The sequence below is a fragment of the Nilaparvata lugens genome, chromosome 7, assembly GCF_014356525.2.
Source record: "Nilaparvata lugens isolate BPH chromosome 7, ASM1435652v1, whole genome shotgun sequence".
NCBI classification, from domain to species: domain Eukaryota; kingdom Metazoa; phylum Arthropoda; class Insecta; order Hemiptera; family Delphacidae; genus Nilaparvata; species Nilaparvata lugens.
In genome coordinates this window covers 43,997,183-44,017,511 of record NC_052510.1, presented here as the reverse complement: position 1 = coordinate 44,017,511, position 20,329 = coordinate 43,997,183, and the positions used below count along the sequence as shown (strand labels likewise).

Genomic DNA, 20,329 nt, shown 5'->3' with positions numbered 1-20,329 from the left:
GAAATCGATAGTCGATATCTCGCTACACTGATAACTAGTATCTCGACTATAACAGTCGACTTACGTTTTCTCTGTTGAGGGTTGAGGTTAGAATAGGTTTGGTTGTTTCTCTTCACAATAATAATTTATTCCTTCTTTAATTACTGATACAGTATTGCTGAGGAAGATAAAACAAATCAGTAAGACAGATTATCTTTTCAACAAACTACAGAACGAAGTTAGTAATTACTTTCATTATCATAGTTGAACAGATAAAGTAATCGCTCTTTTCAATAATAACTGTCCTCAATCTTGTTATTGCCGGTAAAGGTATTATCTCAAAACGGATTGAGCTTGAATATTGTCTTCTCATCAGTTATTGAGTCGGTAAGAGACGTTCATGATTTAGATGTTTTAGTATGCCCATTCATTTATAAAATAGTATGATATGCTTTCATTAAGATTGGTTATGTAAGTAGTGTTAAGAACTTATTCGTTGCTCAACTTAATTGATTTTCCTTTTTGTTACTTAATTCAATTACTTTACCTTCACAAACTTTAAGAGTACGGTTTCTTCATTTAATAATTTGTTTATTGCAATCCATCATTCTAGTCTATTTCTAAAATAAGTTACCGTAGGCAATTAGTTTACACACAAAGTTAAGTTGTTTTATATTAATGAAAACTGTTGATATTTTGTTCCAATTTCAGGACTACGATGTATAAGGTTGAAAAAATTTCAAAGCCACTAACTCTTGGTGAAGGACCACACTGGGATGTGGAGACGCAGTGTTTGTATTATGTGGATATCAAGAGTGGATCAATTCATTGCTACAATCGGGAATTAAATAAGAACTATTCAGCCGTCGTAGGTGAAGGTAGGTGACGTTTATTTTATCTGGTTTTGAATCCACCTTGTACAATTTTTACATTTCTTTTATCAACTCTCTGAAAAAATACTTTATCCAGATAGGCTATGCAGTACCGTCGTCCGTCGTAGGTATATCTTAAAATCTAAATCTGTTGACAAAAATGATCGAGACTTCTCAGCCGTAGAATATTTAGGCTATAAGACAATTTTTATTTTTCATCATCTTTACTCAAATTTATTAACCATTTAAAGGATTAGTAGTTAAAAATAAGGTACTTTTCTTTTTTTAACCCAATGTATAGTTTATCTTGATTATTAGTAATTGTTAATGTTTAACTTAATCTAATAACGTTCTCTATTTTCTTATTATATTTCATATGAATATATAAATACTAGCCGTCAGGCTCGCTTCGCTCGCCATATCCGTCTAGCCAGGGGGCTCCGCCCCTGGACCCCCGACTGGATCGTCCAAAAATGATATCAGCAGGCTTGCTTCGCTCGCCTGCATTTTTCATTTGAGCATTTTTATCATATGTTAGGACAATCCAGTCGGGGGTCCAGACTAAACGTCTGGCTAAACGGATATGGCGAGCGAAGCGAGCCTGACGGCTAGTAATATAATATTCCCAGGATTGAAGTAGCAGTGCCCAATCAATTTTTCCGCGATAAATGCATTTAAATCTTCAACTTGGTGCCAACCTAACAAAGTCAACTCAACTTAATGCCAACCTGACAAAATTATTAATTTAGTTGCCAGTTAACAACTGTTTCGAAGAGGTACTCTATCTAGATTATAGTTCTATAGTAACATATGATATGGAAATTTCAATTATAATTAAGAGATTGGGAGAAGAAGAATATACATGCTAAAAGACGATCTTTAAACCCTTAAAAACAACCCTTAGAGTTAAAATATTGCCAAAAGATTCCTTAGTGCGCCTCTAAAGGGCCAACTGAACATACCTACCAAATTTGAACGTTTTTGGTCCGGTAGATTTTTAGTTATGCGAGTGAGTGAGTGAGTGAGTGAGTGAGTGATTCAGTCAGTCAGTCAGTCAGAGAGTGAGTGCCATTTCGCATTTATATATAATACTAGCAAGAACCCATGCTTCGCAAGGATCTATTTTAAAACTTGACAAAATGAAAACTTGACGTAATGAAATTTTGAAGAATTGAGAATAGGCCTATAACCATCCTTGGTTAATTAAGAATCTATAAGCAAAATTTCAAGTTAATTAGTCCACTAGTTCAGACGTGATGATGCGTCAAACATAATTTTCCTATCCCGTACGTGCATAAGCCAGCTCTTTACTTTATATAATAATTATAGATATAGTTAACGACTGCAAGAGATAGGACTGTGGAACAGAATAGTGGTGAAACTATGATAGCGCCAGAAGTGTCTCAAACACAATAGTAGGTACTACATGAACTTTTTGAAAGTGATTTGAAAAAATGTTAAAACAACAGAACTGAATCCTTATCATTCTACCTTCATTTAGAGAGGCTTTTGTTTGAGCTGAATGGAAATCTATTTATAGAAAAATGAATGTCTGTTTGTGTGTTTGTTTGTATGTTTGTTTGTTCCCTGTAGACTTGAAAACTTCTTGACATAACGGCATGAAACTTTGGGAATATGTTGTGTGAATATTGGGGATGGTTTCTGAACAGAAATTTTAATAGGGGGGCTAATAATAATTATTTATAAATCCATTTTACAGACATATGACTACAATTCGCCGTGCAGTTCGCTCCACAATATTTTTGCTATCCATCATAAGTGGAAAACATGCGAACATGAATACAGAAGTATCGGCAATTTTTTATTTGATTAAATTCATGTTTTGAAGAATTCATTGTTACGATTGATAAATTGATAGGAGCTTATAAATATTTTCTAATTCAAATGAAATAACTTCTGAAAAAATAATGATTGGATAAATACCAATATTGAATTATTGTTGACCAAGAACTCAATAGACAATTCATTCAACTAATTCTGTATTGATAAGATTATAATCATTTTCTCTATTGATAATCAATTTCATCAACTAACTGGAAAAAGTTCTTCGATTTCCATGAATTTATTAATAGAATTATATAAATCTAAAATGTAGGTCATATCTAAATTCACAAAGAGTTCGATTCTTGTTGGCAAGATAGATGTTATTCAATGCAGAAATCATTGTTGTTTTACTAAAAGATAGGATAAAATTTCTCTTTCAGGGGGAGTTTTGACAACCCACAGAACTCATTTTTCATTTGAAGAAATAATATCAAAAAGGTGCATAGGACCTTACTTTTTTGCTCAGCTTGCCAAAATACTCCTCATTTCAATATTGAAATTTTCGACTGACTGTGAGTCAATCATTCTATCAAGGCTTGAATAATTTTGAAATTTTAATTAAATAAAAATGGTAGAGAGTATTATCATGTAGATATCAACACCTTTATTTAAAGACATATTAACTGCATGCGTTTTCATATTGCCGATACAGCATTGATAAAACTGTAGACGTTTATTTAGCAGTCTCAAAGAATCTGGTGTGGTACACTCACACAACTTTCCTTGCTCATTGAACTATAAGCCTCCATTATCAAACGAGAATAATTTAGGGGAATAACATAATGACGATTGACGGCAACATATTTGCAACTACGATCAGACTACTGAATATGTGTACCTATAAACCAACGTTAGTAGACGTCTATTAACTTTGCCTATATACAATTGTTTTCAGAGTACTTTTTCCTTTATGTAAATTGTGAAATTCGATGATATTTTTTGAAATTCGTCAAAACAGCTTTTCTACAGATGAAATATCTTGACTATGACTGTGTTCTTTTTGTAAACTGCTCTACCTACCCACGGTATATCAATCGATCAATTCATTTATTTCACAAACAAACATAATACAGTATAAAAAAGAAATATATAAAAAATCATTTTTAATGGAAGGTATATGGAAGAAGAAAAAGTAAAAATCTGGTGTGGTACACTCACACAACTTTCCTTGCTCATATTCGAAACTACGATCAGACTTTTGTATATGTGTATATATAATTGTTTTCAGAGTACTTTTTCCTTTGTGTAAATTGTGAAATTCAATGATTTTTTTAGTCGTCATTTTTTTAAAGTCGTCAAAACAGCTGTTCTACAGATGAAATATCTCGACTATGTGTTCTTTTTATGAACTGCTCTACCTACCTACCTCATGCACGAGAAGGAGGTTACAAAGTCCATTTCTCAAGGATGGGGTGGACCCCCCATTAGTTTCCCAGAAAGGAGACTCATGCCAGTTAATAGAGCTGATAAATAACTATACAGAGTATGAATTTGAAAAAAATCGGTCAAGTTATTTTGAAAAAATCGTGAAAAACATGGTTTTTTAGTAATTATCCGCCATTTTTCTCAAGAATATTACAGAGCTCCTGCAATTTTCCAAGGAAAAAACTCATGTCATTTGATAGGACTTATGGATAGCTACCCATGGCTTGAATTTGAAGAAAATCGTTAGAGCCGTTTTCGAGAAAACCGTGAAAAACCTGGTTTTTGGTCATTATCCGCCATTTTTCTCAAGAATATTACGGAGCTCATGGAATTTTTCCAGAAATGAGACTCATGCTAGTTGATAGTGCTTATGAATATCTATCCATGGTATGAATTTGAAGTAAATCGTTAGAGCAGTTTTCGAGAAAACGGTGAAAAACATGGATTTTTAGTCATTATCCGCCATTTTTCTCAAGAATATTACGGAGCTCCTGAAATTTTCCCAGAAATGAAACTCATGCCAGTTGATAGGGCTTAAAAATAGCTATCTATGGTATAAATTTAAAGAAAATCGTTGGAGCCGTTTTCGAGAAAACCGTGAAAAACATGGTTTTTTAGTCATTTTCCGCCATTTTTCTCAAGAATATTACGGAGCTCCTGAAATTTTCCCAGAAATGAGACTTATGCTAGTTGATAGGGCTTATAAATAGCTATCCATGATATAAATTTGAAGAAAATCGTTAGAGCCATTTTCGAGAAAAACGTGAAAAACATGGTTTTTTAGTAATTATCCGCCATTTTTTCCGCCATCTTGAATTGAATTTTATTGAATTTCTTATTGTCGGGTCCTCATGGTATAGGGACCTTAAGTTTAAAATTTAAAGTCGATCGGTTAATTAGGAATGGAGTTATCGTGTTCACAGACATACACACACACACACACACATACACACACACACATACACACACACAGACCAATACCCAAAAATCATGTTTTTGGACTCAGGGGACCTTGAAACGTATAGAAAACTTGAAATTGGGGTACATTAATTTTTTTTGGAAAGCAATACTTTCCTTACCTATGGTAGTAGGGCAAGGAAAGTAAAAACTGTTCTAGCTGAAAAATTAATAATACCTACATGCCACATTGCCACGTGTAGGCTTATACATTGCATCAGGAAAACGAAGTTTTATTTCCAATGATTACAACATATGTTAGAATATCACATGTCAATAAATAAATTATCTCATTTCCATAATATGGCACTCACCTTACCATGTTCATAACCTTACTTAATAGGATCCTTTTTCATCCTTTGAAACCCTTAGAGGCAGAATATCTCAAAATCCGTTCTTAGTGCGCGTCTAGTATGTTTGAAGAATATTTGTGGAAAGTTTCAAGTCTGTAGGACAATTAGTTTGAGCTGTAGTGTGATTTTACATCAAAATTTTCGATAAATTCCCTCTCCTGGACCCCCTTGTGCTCCTGATCGAAATTTTTCTGCATAGATCTATTTTTTTTTTCGTAGCTGAACAAAAAAGTTCCTCATGACTTTGCTGTGCAATGAGCGGTTAAAAAGTACAAAATTTTGGGGGGGGCCCCAGCTCCCTCAGGGGGGCAAATTTCTGAAAATCCTTTCTTAGTGGATGTTTTCAGGCTACCATAAACAATTGTGCAAAATTTCAAGTTTTTAGGCTCAGTAGTTTGGGCTGTGGTGTGATTTCAGTCTGTCTGGGCTTAGCCTTTTATAAGTATAGAGATATAGATTTTATAATATTTTCATATTTATTCTATTTAATTTTTTCACAGTATTTATAGTATTCTTTACATGCCACATTTAGTTTTTATAAATCTGATATTCAGACAACTCTTCTTCATTAATTTGTCGTCGTAAATGGAAAGTAATATTCATTTTCCAAGAATGAACAATCAAACAAGAGACTGATCTTTGCCAGCTAAGGGGCAGGTTTCAACTAGTTCAAATCAATCCTTTTATTTAGTAAGAATTACTTTGAAATAATGTAAGAATTAGTTAGATGAGAATCCAATGTAAACAAATCCTAACAGTTCGAAATTGATCATCTCATTTTGACCCATAGTGATATTCATTCATATACAAATCCATACAATTCAGGTAAAAAACAATAGGCATTCCCTAAAATTGCTATAAACGTTAATTTTGAATAGGTGTTCTAGAGGAGAGGCTATTTAGAAATGTTAACTTGATTCACACACAATTTCAAGTCCATGTGTATCAACTTAGATTTAGAATATTGTCAGTATCTGATTTTATGTGGGAAATAATTCACAAGTTACTCTATGTTTTATCATTTTCTGTGAAGTTTCTCGTTGTGAATAAGCATTGACATTTGATTGTAGGCAAGAAACCAGTGTCGCTGATAATCCCAGTCGAGGGACAAAGTAACAGATACATGATAAGTGTGAAAAACGACGTGGCGCTAGTAACGTGGGATGGAGCTAGTACTGATGTCACAGATCTAGAGGTGATCGCCAGCCTGGAGCCTGCCGATAACACTAATCGACTCAACGACGGCAAGGCTGATCCTAAGGGAAGACTGTGGGCTGGTCAGCATCTATTTTATCAACATCTTAATGATTTTCTTTCATTAAAATTATTTTTGATATTAATATTTTCCATTTATTTCAATAGAGCTAGTTGAAGTTTAAATACATAGAATTACTTTTTTCAAATTTAATATTATTTATCAATAAAATATTTTCATTTATTATTACAAGCAGAATTCATAAAATAATGAATTGAAAGAACAACAGACTCAGGTCAAACATGCACCTCTCTCCAATTTTGATAGATATAATAACATGTTCCATATTTGGGATGTTTTTCGCTTCCTTGAATTTGAAAAGCGTGATGATTATGTCAGTTTCCATTCTTAGACAGTTCTTGGTGAATTGAAAATGGTGGAACGACATGATGAATAGCATAGTATAGGCTGCAAGTGATTTTCCTTGTCTATTAGCCACGGGAATATCTAGGTATTGTGTGTGGAAAGACAGAGTAAAAATGGCAAATTCCTGTGAGTGAAAATAAGGTGAAGTTGAATCATTTTCATTTTAATGGGTGATAATTTTTTATCACTCCACCTTGTGTGTGTACTGTTGCACTTTTTAATTATCTATATTATAAGTATGAAAATATATCATACTAGCAGGTAACCCGTGCTCCTCAAGCTTGACAAACTGAAAACTTGACCTACTGAAATCTAGAATAATTCAAAATAAGCCTTTAATCATCCTCGGTAAATTAAGAATCTATATGCAAAATTTCAAGTTAATCAGTCCAGTAGTTCAAACGTGACGATGCGTCATTCATGAATTTCCTAATCCGTTCGTGTACAAGCCAATTCTTTCCTTTATTAATAGACTATTAAAAACATAAATAAGCCTATTATTTTCTAATGCATAATATCAACCTATAGTATCTTATGGGAAAATGCAAATTATCTGCTTTTTACAGGAACAATGGGGAGACAGATCATTGATGAAGTAACCCAGGAGAAGACTTATGAACTGGAAAAAGGCTCCCTGTACCTTCTGTACAAAGATAAGACCGTTAAGAAACAATTAACAAAACTGGGTATTGCCAATGGTCTAGCCTGGACTGTTGATAAGAAGAAGATGTACTACATTGATTCGATGAAGAAGAGGGTGGATAGCTATGACTATGACGATGACACTGGGAATTTGTGTAGGTATCTGTGAAACTATTCATAAAGAATTATTAGTATAGTTATAGTTGATAGTCACTATAGTTACTATTCTAAGTATAGTATAGCAGATCTTGAATCAGCTTCGTAGCAATGATAAACAAATGATCTTTATAAGTGGTCTCTCCATCTTTCAAAATACATAACAGAACCACGTTTCATGACAAGACCAAGGGGTCTCTCCATCTTCTCTGCCTCTCTTCTTCTTCTTAGCTTGGTGCAACCTATAGTGAGATTTACTTTAAGCTGTCACCATTCAGTAAATGGGAAGCATTGGTGTTATTTATGAGAAACGTTGACATTTAAAGTAAATCTCACTATAGCTATGGCGTTTTATGGGACTTACTATTTTTTGTAATTTTTTTTGTATGTGTGGATTACTATCCCTAGCAATTCAAAGAAGATTAGTCACATGTTGTCAATACCACTATATTTATTACTACTTTCAAATTAAATAAAAGAACCGCGTTTCATGACAAAACTTGCCACGTCCTCAGCTGTACTGAGTATAATAGTAAAATATCTGATGATATTCAATTATATAGTTCGAAATTTTACTGTGTTATTAGATAAATAAATAAAATATTTATCAAAGTAAATCATGTACAGATACTGTTTACCACACAGTAAATATTATACTATGTGTATCACTTCCTCAATATGGTTGCCTTTCAATTTTATTTTATCCTTTGTTGGGCAAATAATATACGTCTATATTTTCAATACTATTTGAGTATTTATTGTAGTTTTATAACAATGGCTTGAACTAGTTATTGACTGTGATGGTTTATTCTGAACATTGAAATTAATGTTTCAGCAAATGAAAAAGTTGTATTCGATTTCACAAAGAACGAGATTCCTGGATTCCCGGATGGAATGACTATGGATGCAGAGGGGAAAGCTGTATGTTGCTAATTATGGAGGAAGTCAGGTAATTGGAAGAATTTCTTGAATAAATTGAATCTATTATTTAGCGTAAGCTAGATGCAATATCAATAGAATCATTCATGTTGAAAATTCAATTTCATGCATTACTAAGCTACAAAAAGTTATTCTTTTCATGTGGAAAAGGATTTCTGAATTTGGTCACCAATAGCCTACTTGTTCTTCACTGCAATCTTCAAACTGTCAGCATTCGTTGAATGGGAACAATTGATGTTATTTCAAAGAAATGCTGGCAATTTAGAGTGAATCTCACCCTAGTGAGGTCCACGTTATAATGGCAGTATTTGATTAACATTTGTGTTTCCATCCTTGTCTATCATGAGTTAAGGAACTGGAATAACTAACCGGCTTTTTAAAAAGAATTATTTATTTCAACATACTAATACATCTAATACATGGTTATAAGCGATGTACGCTCTACGAGCTCTGGCAACAGACTGACTCGAAAAAGCAACTAAACTAATGGCTAGTAAATAACAATGCATAGCTACATCAGCATTATAAAGGGGGTTACCAAATGTAACTCCTCCCCCCCAAGTGTGAAGCTGCCCTCAGCTTCAAAAATAAAATAGTATTAAGTCCAAGTACAAAAATTGTTACATGGCAATCTTGGATACATTTGTTGGGAATCGGTATTAACAATATCGTTATCCACGCCAGAATTACAATTATTTGAGTTAGAAATGGACAGTTTTTGCCAAATTATTTTAATAAAAATGAATATCAATAAAATTACAACCAAAATAAATAATATAGTAATTACAACAATATAGATGATTCTATTGTCTTGTAGAGGTAATTCATCAATAATATCAAGTTGTTGAAATTTTATGTTTGCAGTATGTACTTCATCAAAACTAAAATTAGAAATCTTCTTATTTTCTATAAGTTTAGTTGGCACAATAACTTCATTTTCCCAAAATATGTTTGGTCTGTAATATCCAATTAAAGTCTCTGAGTTATCAATTTTTAACAATTTAGTTTTTCTGTTTGGAAAGAGAGTAACATTTTTCTTCTTGGCAGAACTGTAAATTATACATGAACTTACATTAAATAATATAAAACTATCAATTATGTTAATATATTTCACTAAAGAAGATCCATCTTTTAAAACTAATTTATTACATCCATTTAAATCTCTATCATCTAACAATTGTTCAATACATAAATTTTCAATACGACTTATATTACTACAATAATAATTATCATTGATAAGTTCGCAAGTTCCAAAAAATAATTTATCATTACGGAGTACAAAAGAAGGATGTACAATTGTTGTTACAATTTCATTTTCTTGAATGACAGGATATGACAACAGGAAAAATGTTTCATAAATTGCCGACTGTAGCGGTACTTCAATGAAATAAGAAATGTGGTCTTTAAACATTGCACAATGGACTTTGCTGAGTTTCCATATTACACTGACATCGTTTGAAATGAAGCTAAAATTCGAATTTCGGTGCATGAGAAAAAGTTCATCGTGAGAAATAATAGTCGAGTGGAGTACATTCAATTTACAAAATTCTAAGCTTGTTACAATATCAGAAATTTTATTATTTAAAAGCAAGAGAGAGTCAAATAACAATGAGGATTGCTGATTAAGTTCGATTCTGTTTGATTCATTATACAATGAATTAAAGTAATTACTGATTTTCATATTATTTGATCGTATTGTTTTCATTTCATTGTTGAATTCCTCCATTAATTTATGATTAACAGCAAATTGTTTTTCTACATTATTACTAAGATGGTATTCGTTTGATTGCACAGTTTGTAAAATTTTATCATATCGTTCCTTATCGTTAGCGTCCATATTACCAGTGAGCCAAGAAAGTGCAGATCCTACACTATTAAAAAGGCCTCGTTTTTGTCTATAATTAATTGATTGGATTTGATTTAATTTACTCTTCGTATACTTTAAATTTAATTTCATGATGCTTAGGCGACTCTTATCAATATCCTTATTAGCTAAAAAATCAATAAATGTTTCTATATTACTTAATTCTAATCTTAAATAGCTAGTACTTATTTTATGAACATATGTGTATGTCGTGTTAACAATAAAGGAGTTCTGAATTTTAATGGGAGCAACACCGGAGGATTTGCTCAGATCAATCATTTCATAAGGTGCTGCTGGGGCCAGCAACAGGAGAAGTAGGATTGGTATCATCGTGTCCTGTAACACATAAGTTCTTTCGTTTCACCAGTTTTTTGGGGCGTTTCATTCTATTGGGGTGTACTTTAAATGGGCGTTTCTGAATTGCTCGAGGGTTCGTAGCTAGTTTATCGTCTTTACTGTAGTTTACTTTGAAGAATTTCGGTTTAGTTTTTTTGTTAAAAGTTGTTTTAATGTAAGGTTCTTTTTCAATTTCTACATCCTTTTCACGATTGACATTCAGTTGTTCAGTGCGTGTTTGTTTTTCGGATTCAATTTTATTCTTTATCAACTTGTGAACTAAGTTCATTCTTTCTAAATATTGGTGAGACTGTTGTTCTGTCACCAATCTTTCCGTAACTCTGTTAACAAAAGGATTGTTTGATATGCCATAAGTTATTTCCATGGGAGTCATTTTCAGAGTTGAGTTGAGCGTATTATTAAATGCTATAACTGCTAGTTTCATGTTTGTTTCTGTTGAATTGTTTTTATTCTCCAATTGAATTGCATTTAGGATTTCGATAAGCGTAGAATGAGCTCTTTCAATTAAGCCCTGAGAGTCTGGGTGTCCAGGAGTGACTTCAACACCGTACAATCTCAAAAAGTCGCGTAAACCTGCATTGTCAAACTCACGGCCGTTGTCCATTTGTATAATTTTGGGTAGGGGAAAAGATGAAAAATAATCATTCAGGCGTTCTTCAATATCGATGTGGTGCAAACTTTTTAGGGGATGGACTGTTAATCGTTTGGAAAAACAATCAATCATTGTCAAAAACTTTATTTTATCGTATTGGAAACAGTCAATTTGTAGTTTTTCAAATGGTTTATCTGGAGTAGGAGTGACTTTATATGTGACTCTAACAGGTTGTCTATCATACTTTACTTTCAGGCATACAGCACACTTGTTAATGTAATCTGTTACGTCTCGTAGCATTGATGGCCAGTAATATCTTCTTCTTACCTGATTATACGTTTCATTGATACCTCTGTGGTACGTCTTTCCTTCATGGTGATTTGAAATTATCTGTTTTTGTTCATCAGTATCCACTATATCTAAATTCATTTTCTTATACCTTTTCAGTTTTATCGAATCGAACGTTTCTAATAACACATTTTTAAAATTGTTGAAAATTTTCTCGTACTCATCATACAAAACACCTTCTCGCGAACAGAAAACTCCATATACTGTTTTTGGTTTCAAAAACTCAATACATTTATTTTTCATGTCATCATAATCGTTAGCGTTCCTAAAATAAATGGTCAATCGTCTTTTACCAAAAATTTTTCTTAATTGAGGGGCTTGGTCACCTCTTTCAAGAATAAGTTGGTTATGCTCAATATTAAGCAACTTATCATCATCAGCTATAACTACCTGTTCATTTGAGCTTTCTTGCGAGTGTATCGTAGCTAAGCTGCGATTATCGTTCTCGGCTTCTTGTTCGTCATCATTATTATCATTACTCACGATATTCTCACGATCAATGTCATCATAAGCATTATTATTTACAAAGTTTCCTTGATTAGCATTATTTACTAAGTTATCATTACCAGTATTATCATTCCGCTCGCCTAATGTACCTATTCGTTGAAAAAAATCTTCGTAGGTACTACTATCTATCGAGGGTACGTCAGTGTTAGTATTGAACCTTATCAAATCGTCTATACTTATATCATCATATTCGTGGGGGTCATCACTAGTATTCTCCAAACCTTGAAAATCATTCACAAAACCTCGAAAACCATCCTCGAAACCTCGAAAACCATTCTCTTCATTTTCCATCATAGTGACGTCATAAGGACGGGACAAAGCATCCGCTACAAAGTTGGTTTTCCCTTTTATGTAGGTAATGTCAAAATCGAATTCTTCTAACAAAAGTTTCCATCTTATCAATTTGGAATTTGGCTCTTTAATACTATGAAGCCATTGGAGAGGTTTGTGATCAGTCTGAATTAAAAACTTACGTCCATATAAGTAGGGCCTAAAATATTTACAACACCACACAATAGCCAATAGTTCTTTTTCTATGGTTGAAAGATTGATCTCATTTTTGTTCAATGTCCTTGAAGCATAGGCAACAGGTAGATCTTTACCATTGAAAATCTGTGAAAGCACTCCTCCAATAGCAAAATTGCTAGCGTCAGTAGTAACTATGAATTGTTTAGAAAAATCGGGTAACTGCAATATTGGACTGTTTTGTAGCATTGTTTTCAGTTTTTCAAATGCATTAACGTACTCCTTATTAGAAATGTCAACCTTGACATCTTTTTTCAAAGCTTGAGTCAGAGGCTTAGCGATTTTTGCATAGTTTTTGATCATTTTTCTGTAGTAACCAGTTAATCCTAAAAATTGTTTTATTTGTTTTTCGGTTTTGGGAATCGGGAAGTCTTTGATTGCTTTCAATTTGGCGGGATTTGGTTGAATTCCTTCTTCTGAGATTACATGTCCTAGGTACAACAATTCTCTTTTGAAAAATTCAGTTTTATCGAGCTGTATTTTAAGATTGTGTTCTTTCAATTTTTTGAAAACGGATCTCAAATGTTTCAAATGCTCCTCTAAATTGTCAGAGAATACAATTATGTCGTCCATATACACTAAAACATTCGGCATTCTAGCAAATAGTATGTTCATATTACGCTGAAAAAATGGGGGTGCATTTTTCAATCCAAAGGGAAGCCTTAGAAATTCGAAGTGGCCGTCTTCTGTTGGAAAAGCTGTTTTTGGGACAGACTCTGGGTCCATTTCAATCTGATGGAAACCAGAATATAAATCTATCGTCGAGAAATACGTAGCTCGTCCTATTTTTCCAAATAGATCTTCAATATTTGGTAGAGGATATTTGTCAGCTATAGTTTTTTCATTGAGTTTTCTGTAATCGATTACCATTCTAATTTTCTTTTGACCAGAAGCATCCATTTTCTTGGGAACTACCCATATTGGAGAGTTGTATGGGGAGTTTGAGGGTTGAATTATTTTGTTCTTTAGCAACTTTTCTATCTCAATTTGAACGTCTTTCTTGAAAATTTGAGGGTACCTATAATTTCTTGTGTATACAGGATTGTCATCAACTGTGTTGATTTTGTGTTTGAGTAAGTTCGTCGACCCTAGAGGGATATTTTCAAGTTTGATTATTTCGGGAAATTTAATTACTAAATCAAATATCTCCCTTTTCTCTTCATCATTCATATGATCTGTACGCAAAGTTTCAAAAATCAAATTCTTCACTAATGCAAAATGTTCGGGACTCTCGGTCACTGATTCATTAGTTGGCTCATAAATAGTTTCTATCTCATCTATTTCCATGGGTTCAGGACTGATGGTCATGAGTTCATGAGAAAACGCTAGACATGTACATTCATCATTAACTATATCTACTATACCTTCTTCAATACTAAATTTATCATTTGTTACAGGTTTAAGCAATCCTCGTCCTACATTGGGAATAGACCTAACTGGGACAGTTATCACATTAAAACCTGGTTTCAATTCAATTTCGTTACTACTAGAATTCATTACAAATAATATTTTTTTCGATCCATTATCATAATCTAACGTCTTATCCTTGAAATTAACATTGGCATTGAGTACACTTAGAGTTTTATGTCCTAATAAAATGTCATACTTCTTAGAAAATTCAAATAAATACATCTTAATTCTAGCACACATTGGAAACACTTGTGACGAGTTCATACTCATCTCCTTTTCTTTCACCAGCAGGTGTCTTCACGATAAATTCTTCTTTAAATCTAGTCACATCAGGTGGTACAATAGCGGGATTTATATAGTTCTTCACTGATCCAGTGTCAACAAGCCATTTTAGATTAGAATCATCGACAAAGTACGGGAGGGATTTGTTGATAATCTTCAACTCGAACTGATTGGCGGGTCCCCCGAAGGAGCTGGGCCTAATCCTAAAAAACGGTCTGCCAATTCGTTTACAGCTGAAGTGAGAGAATCGATTTGAGTTTGCATAGATTGAACGAAACTAGTTTCATCAAGTGGAGTGACATTTACGTTAGATTCGTCAATGCAATTTCCTTCCATATAATGAACATCGTGGAACGAATTGTTCCGTGCAGAGTTGTTACTACGATTGGTTGAAACAGTACGCATTGAGACAGTATTTTGAGAATTCCAATTTGGAGACTGTCGAACGTTTTGTGCACCGCCTTGGAAATTACGAAAGTTACTGTTGAAGGATTTTGGTTGGACAGTTTGAAATTGAGACTGCTGAAATCTTGCGTTAAATGGTACTAGATTCTGTTGAGGCTGTTGAGATTGGATTTGTGGAGGTTGTTGGAATTGGTTGTGTTGAAACCTATATTGGTTAAAAGGAGCAAAAGTTTGCTTGAAGGGTTGTTGGAAACTTCGAGGTGAATACTGCCTGAATTGGGGAAACACTGATCGCGGTTGAAAGAAGTTACGCTGCCGAAATTGAGGATTGATAACTGCATTATCAGACACAGATTCCGTAAGTTTCAATTGATTTAGCACAATACTGCAATCACTGCGAAGGGTGTCGCGGGCTTCGTCCAAGTTCTTAAGCTTGTAGACTTGGAGATGAGCTCCGAGTGTTGGATGAACACCGTGAATAAGTGTCCTTACAAGTGTCATGTCAAGTTGTTCAAGAAGGTTTTTGAGTAAGTCGCCGGATACACCGTCTAATTTGTAGCGAGTAACTACCCTGGTTCGTTTTTCGTTTAGTCTGTCAAGAAAGTCAAGGGGATGTTCATGTTGAAAAGTTTTCATGATAGCAATCTCTGCTATGAGGTCTGGAACAGTACGTTTATCGGAAAAGTGTTTCTTTATGAGTTGAATAAGTTCGATTACATTGGAGCACTCACTATTTTGAACTACGCTATCAGCTGTGCCTTCTAAGTTGTGAAGTGCAGCGGTATACAAAAGCCAGTGGTTCTGGTCACGTTGAGTTTTTTCGATAGCATCATTACAGTAAAGTCTGAAAAGTTCTTCAATGGATCTGAGAAATTTGGGAATTTTATCAGGTGTCCCATCGAACTTGGGAATAAAGTCCAACAGATGTTTGGGGATAGTTGCCATAGTGGAAGAGTCTAATTTGGAGGGCTTGATGAGTTGATTTGAAGCAGAAGAAAGTGAAGCTGAGGTAGAAGAATTCATTCGTTACTTACAGTAGCAGCAATGGTAAGAACTGGATTTACTTCCGGTTGTTGGATGAAAGCGTTCCGGAAGGAGTCTGCCAGTGTGGTTGCCAAGATGAAAGGAGTCCGGTGGCGTGGTTATCCCGTGTAGAAGTTCCGTTGAAGTTGAAGGTTCACCTCACTTAGTCCTCCGATAGGTTCCTTTTCAAAGTCGAAATAAGCGATCGCGACACGAATCGGAAAACTAATATTGTCAAACGAACAACATCGGAAAACTGCGCGAGGGTGGTTCGGGCGCCAGTTAAGGAACTGGAATAACCAACCGGCTTTTTAAAAAGAATTATTTATTTCAACATACTAATACATCTAATACATGGTTATAAGCGATGTACGCTCTACGAGCTCTGGCAACAGACTGACTCGAAAAAGCAACTAAACTAATGGCTAGTAAATAACAATGCATAGCTACATCAGCATTATAAAGGGGGTTACCAAATGTAACTATGGACAAAGCAGATAGATTGCTTTTTAACTATGTAGAAATATAACTAATTAACAAAATATTCAATCTTAATTATGAAAACTGAGTGCCGGTTGCACAAAAGCCGGTTAAATTTTAATCGTGATTAAATCCACGAGAACCAATCGGAGAAGCCGTCTTTTAAAAAAAGCCTTCTCTGATTGGTTCTCGTAAAGTTGATCACGGTTAAAATTTAACTGGCTTTTGTGCGACCAGGCTTGATTATTCAATAATTGAAAAATATTTTTTCTTGACGAATAAAATATAATTGATTCTTTTGAAGAAGAATGAACTACATCAGATATACCGGAATCAGCTATCTTCTGTAGTAGGCAGTGTCAAGGCAGAGAATCGGTAACGCTGTTGTCCTATCTTTCTCCACTGTCATATCGTGGACCTCACAATATAGTACGTTATGATATACTATAGTGAGTTATTGTATAGTAAGATTCACCTCAAACTGTCAGTGTAGATTGAATAAAAAGCTTTGGTGTTATTCATAAGGAACGCTGACAGTTTAAAGTGAATACAAACTATGATGTAAAGAAAATAATATTAAAACCTGAAGACGGTGGATCACTGAAACCAAGTTAGTTGTTATAATTTGTATTTTTTGTGCCGGTTGTACAAAAGCCAGTTCAATTTTAATTGTGATTAATCCCACGAGAACCAATCAGAGAAGCAGTTTTATCAAAAAGGCCTTCTCTGATTGGTTCTTGTGAAATTCATCACGGTAAAAATTAAACCGGCTTTTGGCAACCGGGCCTTAATTTATTATTTTATCAATTTCAAAAAAGGGTACTATAATTATTATATTTTATAAATCATGTAAAGAATTTATTTGTCCTTACATTAATTTAGTGTTTGGTTCAGTTTATTTAGTGTTTTGTCAATTTTGTTCACATAATTTACTTATTTAAATAAGTAACTACCTAAAACTGAAAGTCCATTCATCTCTCATTATCATCCACATCACTACTTACGTACAAACCTAGAGCTCATTTGGGTATCACCCTCAACAAAAAATATTTATTCATCTATTCTTTTCTACGAATGACATGATGTAGTAAGTAAATTAAATAGAATAATGAATATTGTACGTTTACAGGTGTTGAAAATCGACCCCGAATCGGGTGATCTGCTGGACAAAATAGTAATTCCGGCTTTGAACGTGACGTCAGTGGCGTTTGGGGGCACCAACTTGGATGAGCTGTACGTCACAACCGCCTCAGCTGATAAGCCTACAGTCGAAGGTGAGGAGAACGATGGCTGCCTCTTCCGCGTCACAAGCATAAATGCTAAGGGCCTTCCAGCTCACAATATTATAATTTGAAACTGTTCTAGAACATTCTAAAATTTCTTTGAAGCATTTTATAATATTAAAACTATGGACGACCAGTTCACAATATTGTGAAATTGGAATGAAATTATAATGTAAATTGAAACTATTATAGGAAATTCGTAAAGTTTCTAAATCAATATGCAACATTTCAAGCTATTGGTCTTCCAGATCTCAATATTTTAATATGAAACTGATCTTAAACATAAAATTTCTAAAGCATTCTACTACATTGAAGCTACAAACTAAGGGGCTTCCATCAATATTCTAAAACATCTATTAGCTAAATTACCGAAATGTTGCATTTAATTTATAAATTTGATAGGATCTTTGAACTCCTTAGAATGGTCTGCAACATTCCATACCATAGAGCTGACAGAATGTGAATTTCTTCCATAAACTAGCCAAACAATCTCTAACTCATCGCATCTTTTGGAGATTACATACAAAATATTCAAGACTATTTTGATAATTTATAGAACTCTCAAAGATTTATAGCTCATTGCATTTAATGTATATCTAGTTGAAAAATATTTTGAAACGTAATACGACTAGATCGTTTTAGAATACACTAGTGAATTCATTTGAATGTGATTGTCTTCCAGTGAGCAGTTGAAATGTGTGTTTAGTACTCTTATAATGTAGATTAAATGCTAAATATTCTATAGCATTTCTAGAACAGTAATGCTCGTTTCTTTAGGTGTGAATGTGCTACATTCACCAGTTGAACGATCTATAAGTACCGTACCTAGCTTATTACATTATAATTTAGATTAGATTACAATATTCTAGAATTTGGAAGTTTTCAATTTACAAATTAGATTATGTGAAGCTTTGTTTCCAATATGTAAATCCAATCCACAAGCAGTTGAAACTTCTAAAAAGTTGGAACGATGTCAAATTTGAAATCTTTAGCAGTTTTAATGAGTCTTCCACATTAATAAACTAGCAATTTGTGTAACAAAATGTAACCTATTGTTGTGGTTTACCATCTGTAAACTAAATTTTAGTAATTTGTGGCAATGAAACTTTAAACTCTAAAAGCCTGCCTCGATTAAACCCATTCTAAAGCTTTGAAGTTTATTAAAATATGAATGTAACGTATTGTTGAAGAGTTGTGAAACCTTATAGTGAAAACCTGAAATTGAAGTAGATTATTCATGAAAATTGGCAAGAAGTACCTATCTTATGAAAAATCCAAAACATAAGAAACATCTTACCTTTGGAAATGACTAATTGAGTGCTCAAAACTGTTTGCTTTACAAAATTGCAATCAAACTAATGTGGGTTCGATTGTCATTCCACATGGCATTTTTAGCATCATCCCCTTACCTCATTAGCCACGCACAAGTCAAAGACTTTTGTTGGCAGATAATCATAACTACATTCTTGAGAATAACGATCGTTTAAATACAAATGTCACCTTTTCGGGAACTGATTCCAAAAATAAATTTATTCATCCATATTACATGATTCTCTTGCTGATTATGATGCCCACATACGTCTGTGACTTGTGCGTGGGTAATGAGGTGAGATGTGATACAATGAATGCCAGGCGAAATGAGAATCAAACTCACGTTTGTCTGAAACAACTTAGGAGAAATAACACATAATATCTAGAACAATATTCAAATGTACTTCCCATGTTACTTCCAAAGGTAATATGTGAATTTAGAATTTGGAATTCTATCTGTAAGATACTTATTGGCAGTTTTTATTCTCTTATAATCTACCAAGAACTTCTTCTCCTCTTCTTCTTCTTCATCATCATCCAACCCATTTTTTCTGCTGCATGTTGGGTGTTGCTCGGCACAGGCTATATTATTCTTCTAACTCCACGTTCCTCATCCATTCTCACCAAATATTATTTAAGAAATGTTTGTTTAGAATTTCGCTAAAATGACGATACTTTATTATGTGTGCTAAAGCATAATTATGTTAATGTTGAATTTATATTATTTATCTGATGTTAGAAGATGAATTTGAAAGCATTACATTTTGAAATTTTCTGTTATTAGTATTTTGTTAGTTAACCGATGATATTATTCTGAAACATGAAAATGTGATAATTTGTTATGTCTTTTTAAATTATTTTAGAATTTTCATCTACTTGACGATTAAGATACGTAATATATTTCCCTGTAATACATCTATGGAATAAATAAATAATTATTCAGAATAAATTGTGTGATATTTCTCTTGTTCAGCTTCCCTCTGAGAGGAAAAATCTTAATATGTTCAATAACTCACTCAGTGTTGTAGAAAAAGGTGTTGTCGACATTGGGCTGAACGAAATGGTTAATTACAGCTCTTAACCTCACTGTTTATAGTAGGCATATATAAAGTATAAGGCGGCAAATTTTTCCTCGACATTTCTCAGGTCAAAC

General features: G+C 33.5%; 1 protein-coding gene across 1 annotated transcript; it reads left to right on the top strand.

Annotated features, from left to right (window-relative positions):
- The first annotated feature begins 77 nt into the window (after positions 1 to 77).
- LOC111048025 (regucalcin) lies at positions 78 to 19,781 on the top strand. Its single transcript, XM_022333867.2, is given in 7 exon segments — positions 78 to 450; positions 691 to 857; positions 6,502 to 6,708; positions 7,619 to 7,849; positions 8,686 to 8,762; positions 8,764 to 8,799; positions 17,712 to 19,781. Coding segments are annotated over 7 exon segments (966 nt in total). The 5' UTR covers positions 78 to 427; the 3' UTR covers positions 17,937 to 19,781.
- The last annotated feature ends 548 nt before the right edge of the window (positions 19,782 to 20,329 follow it).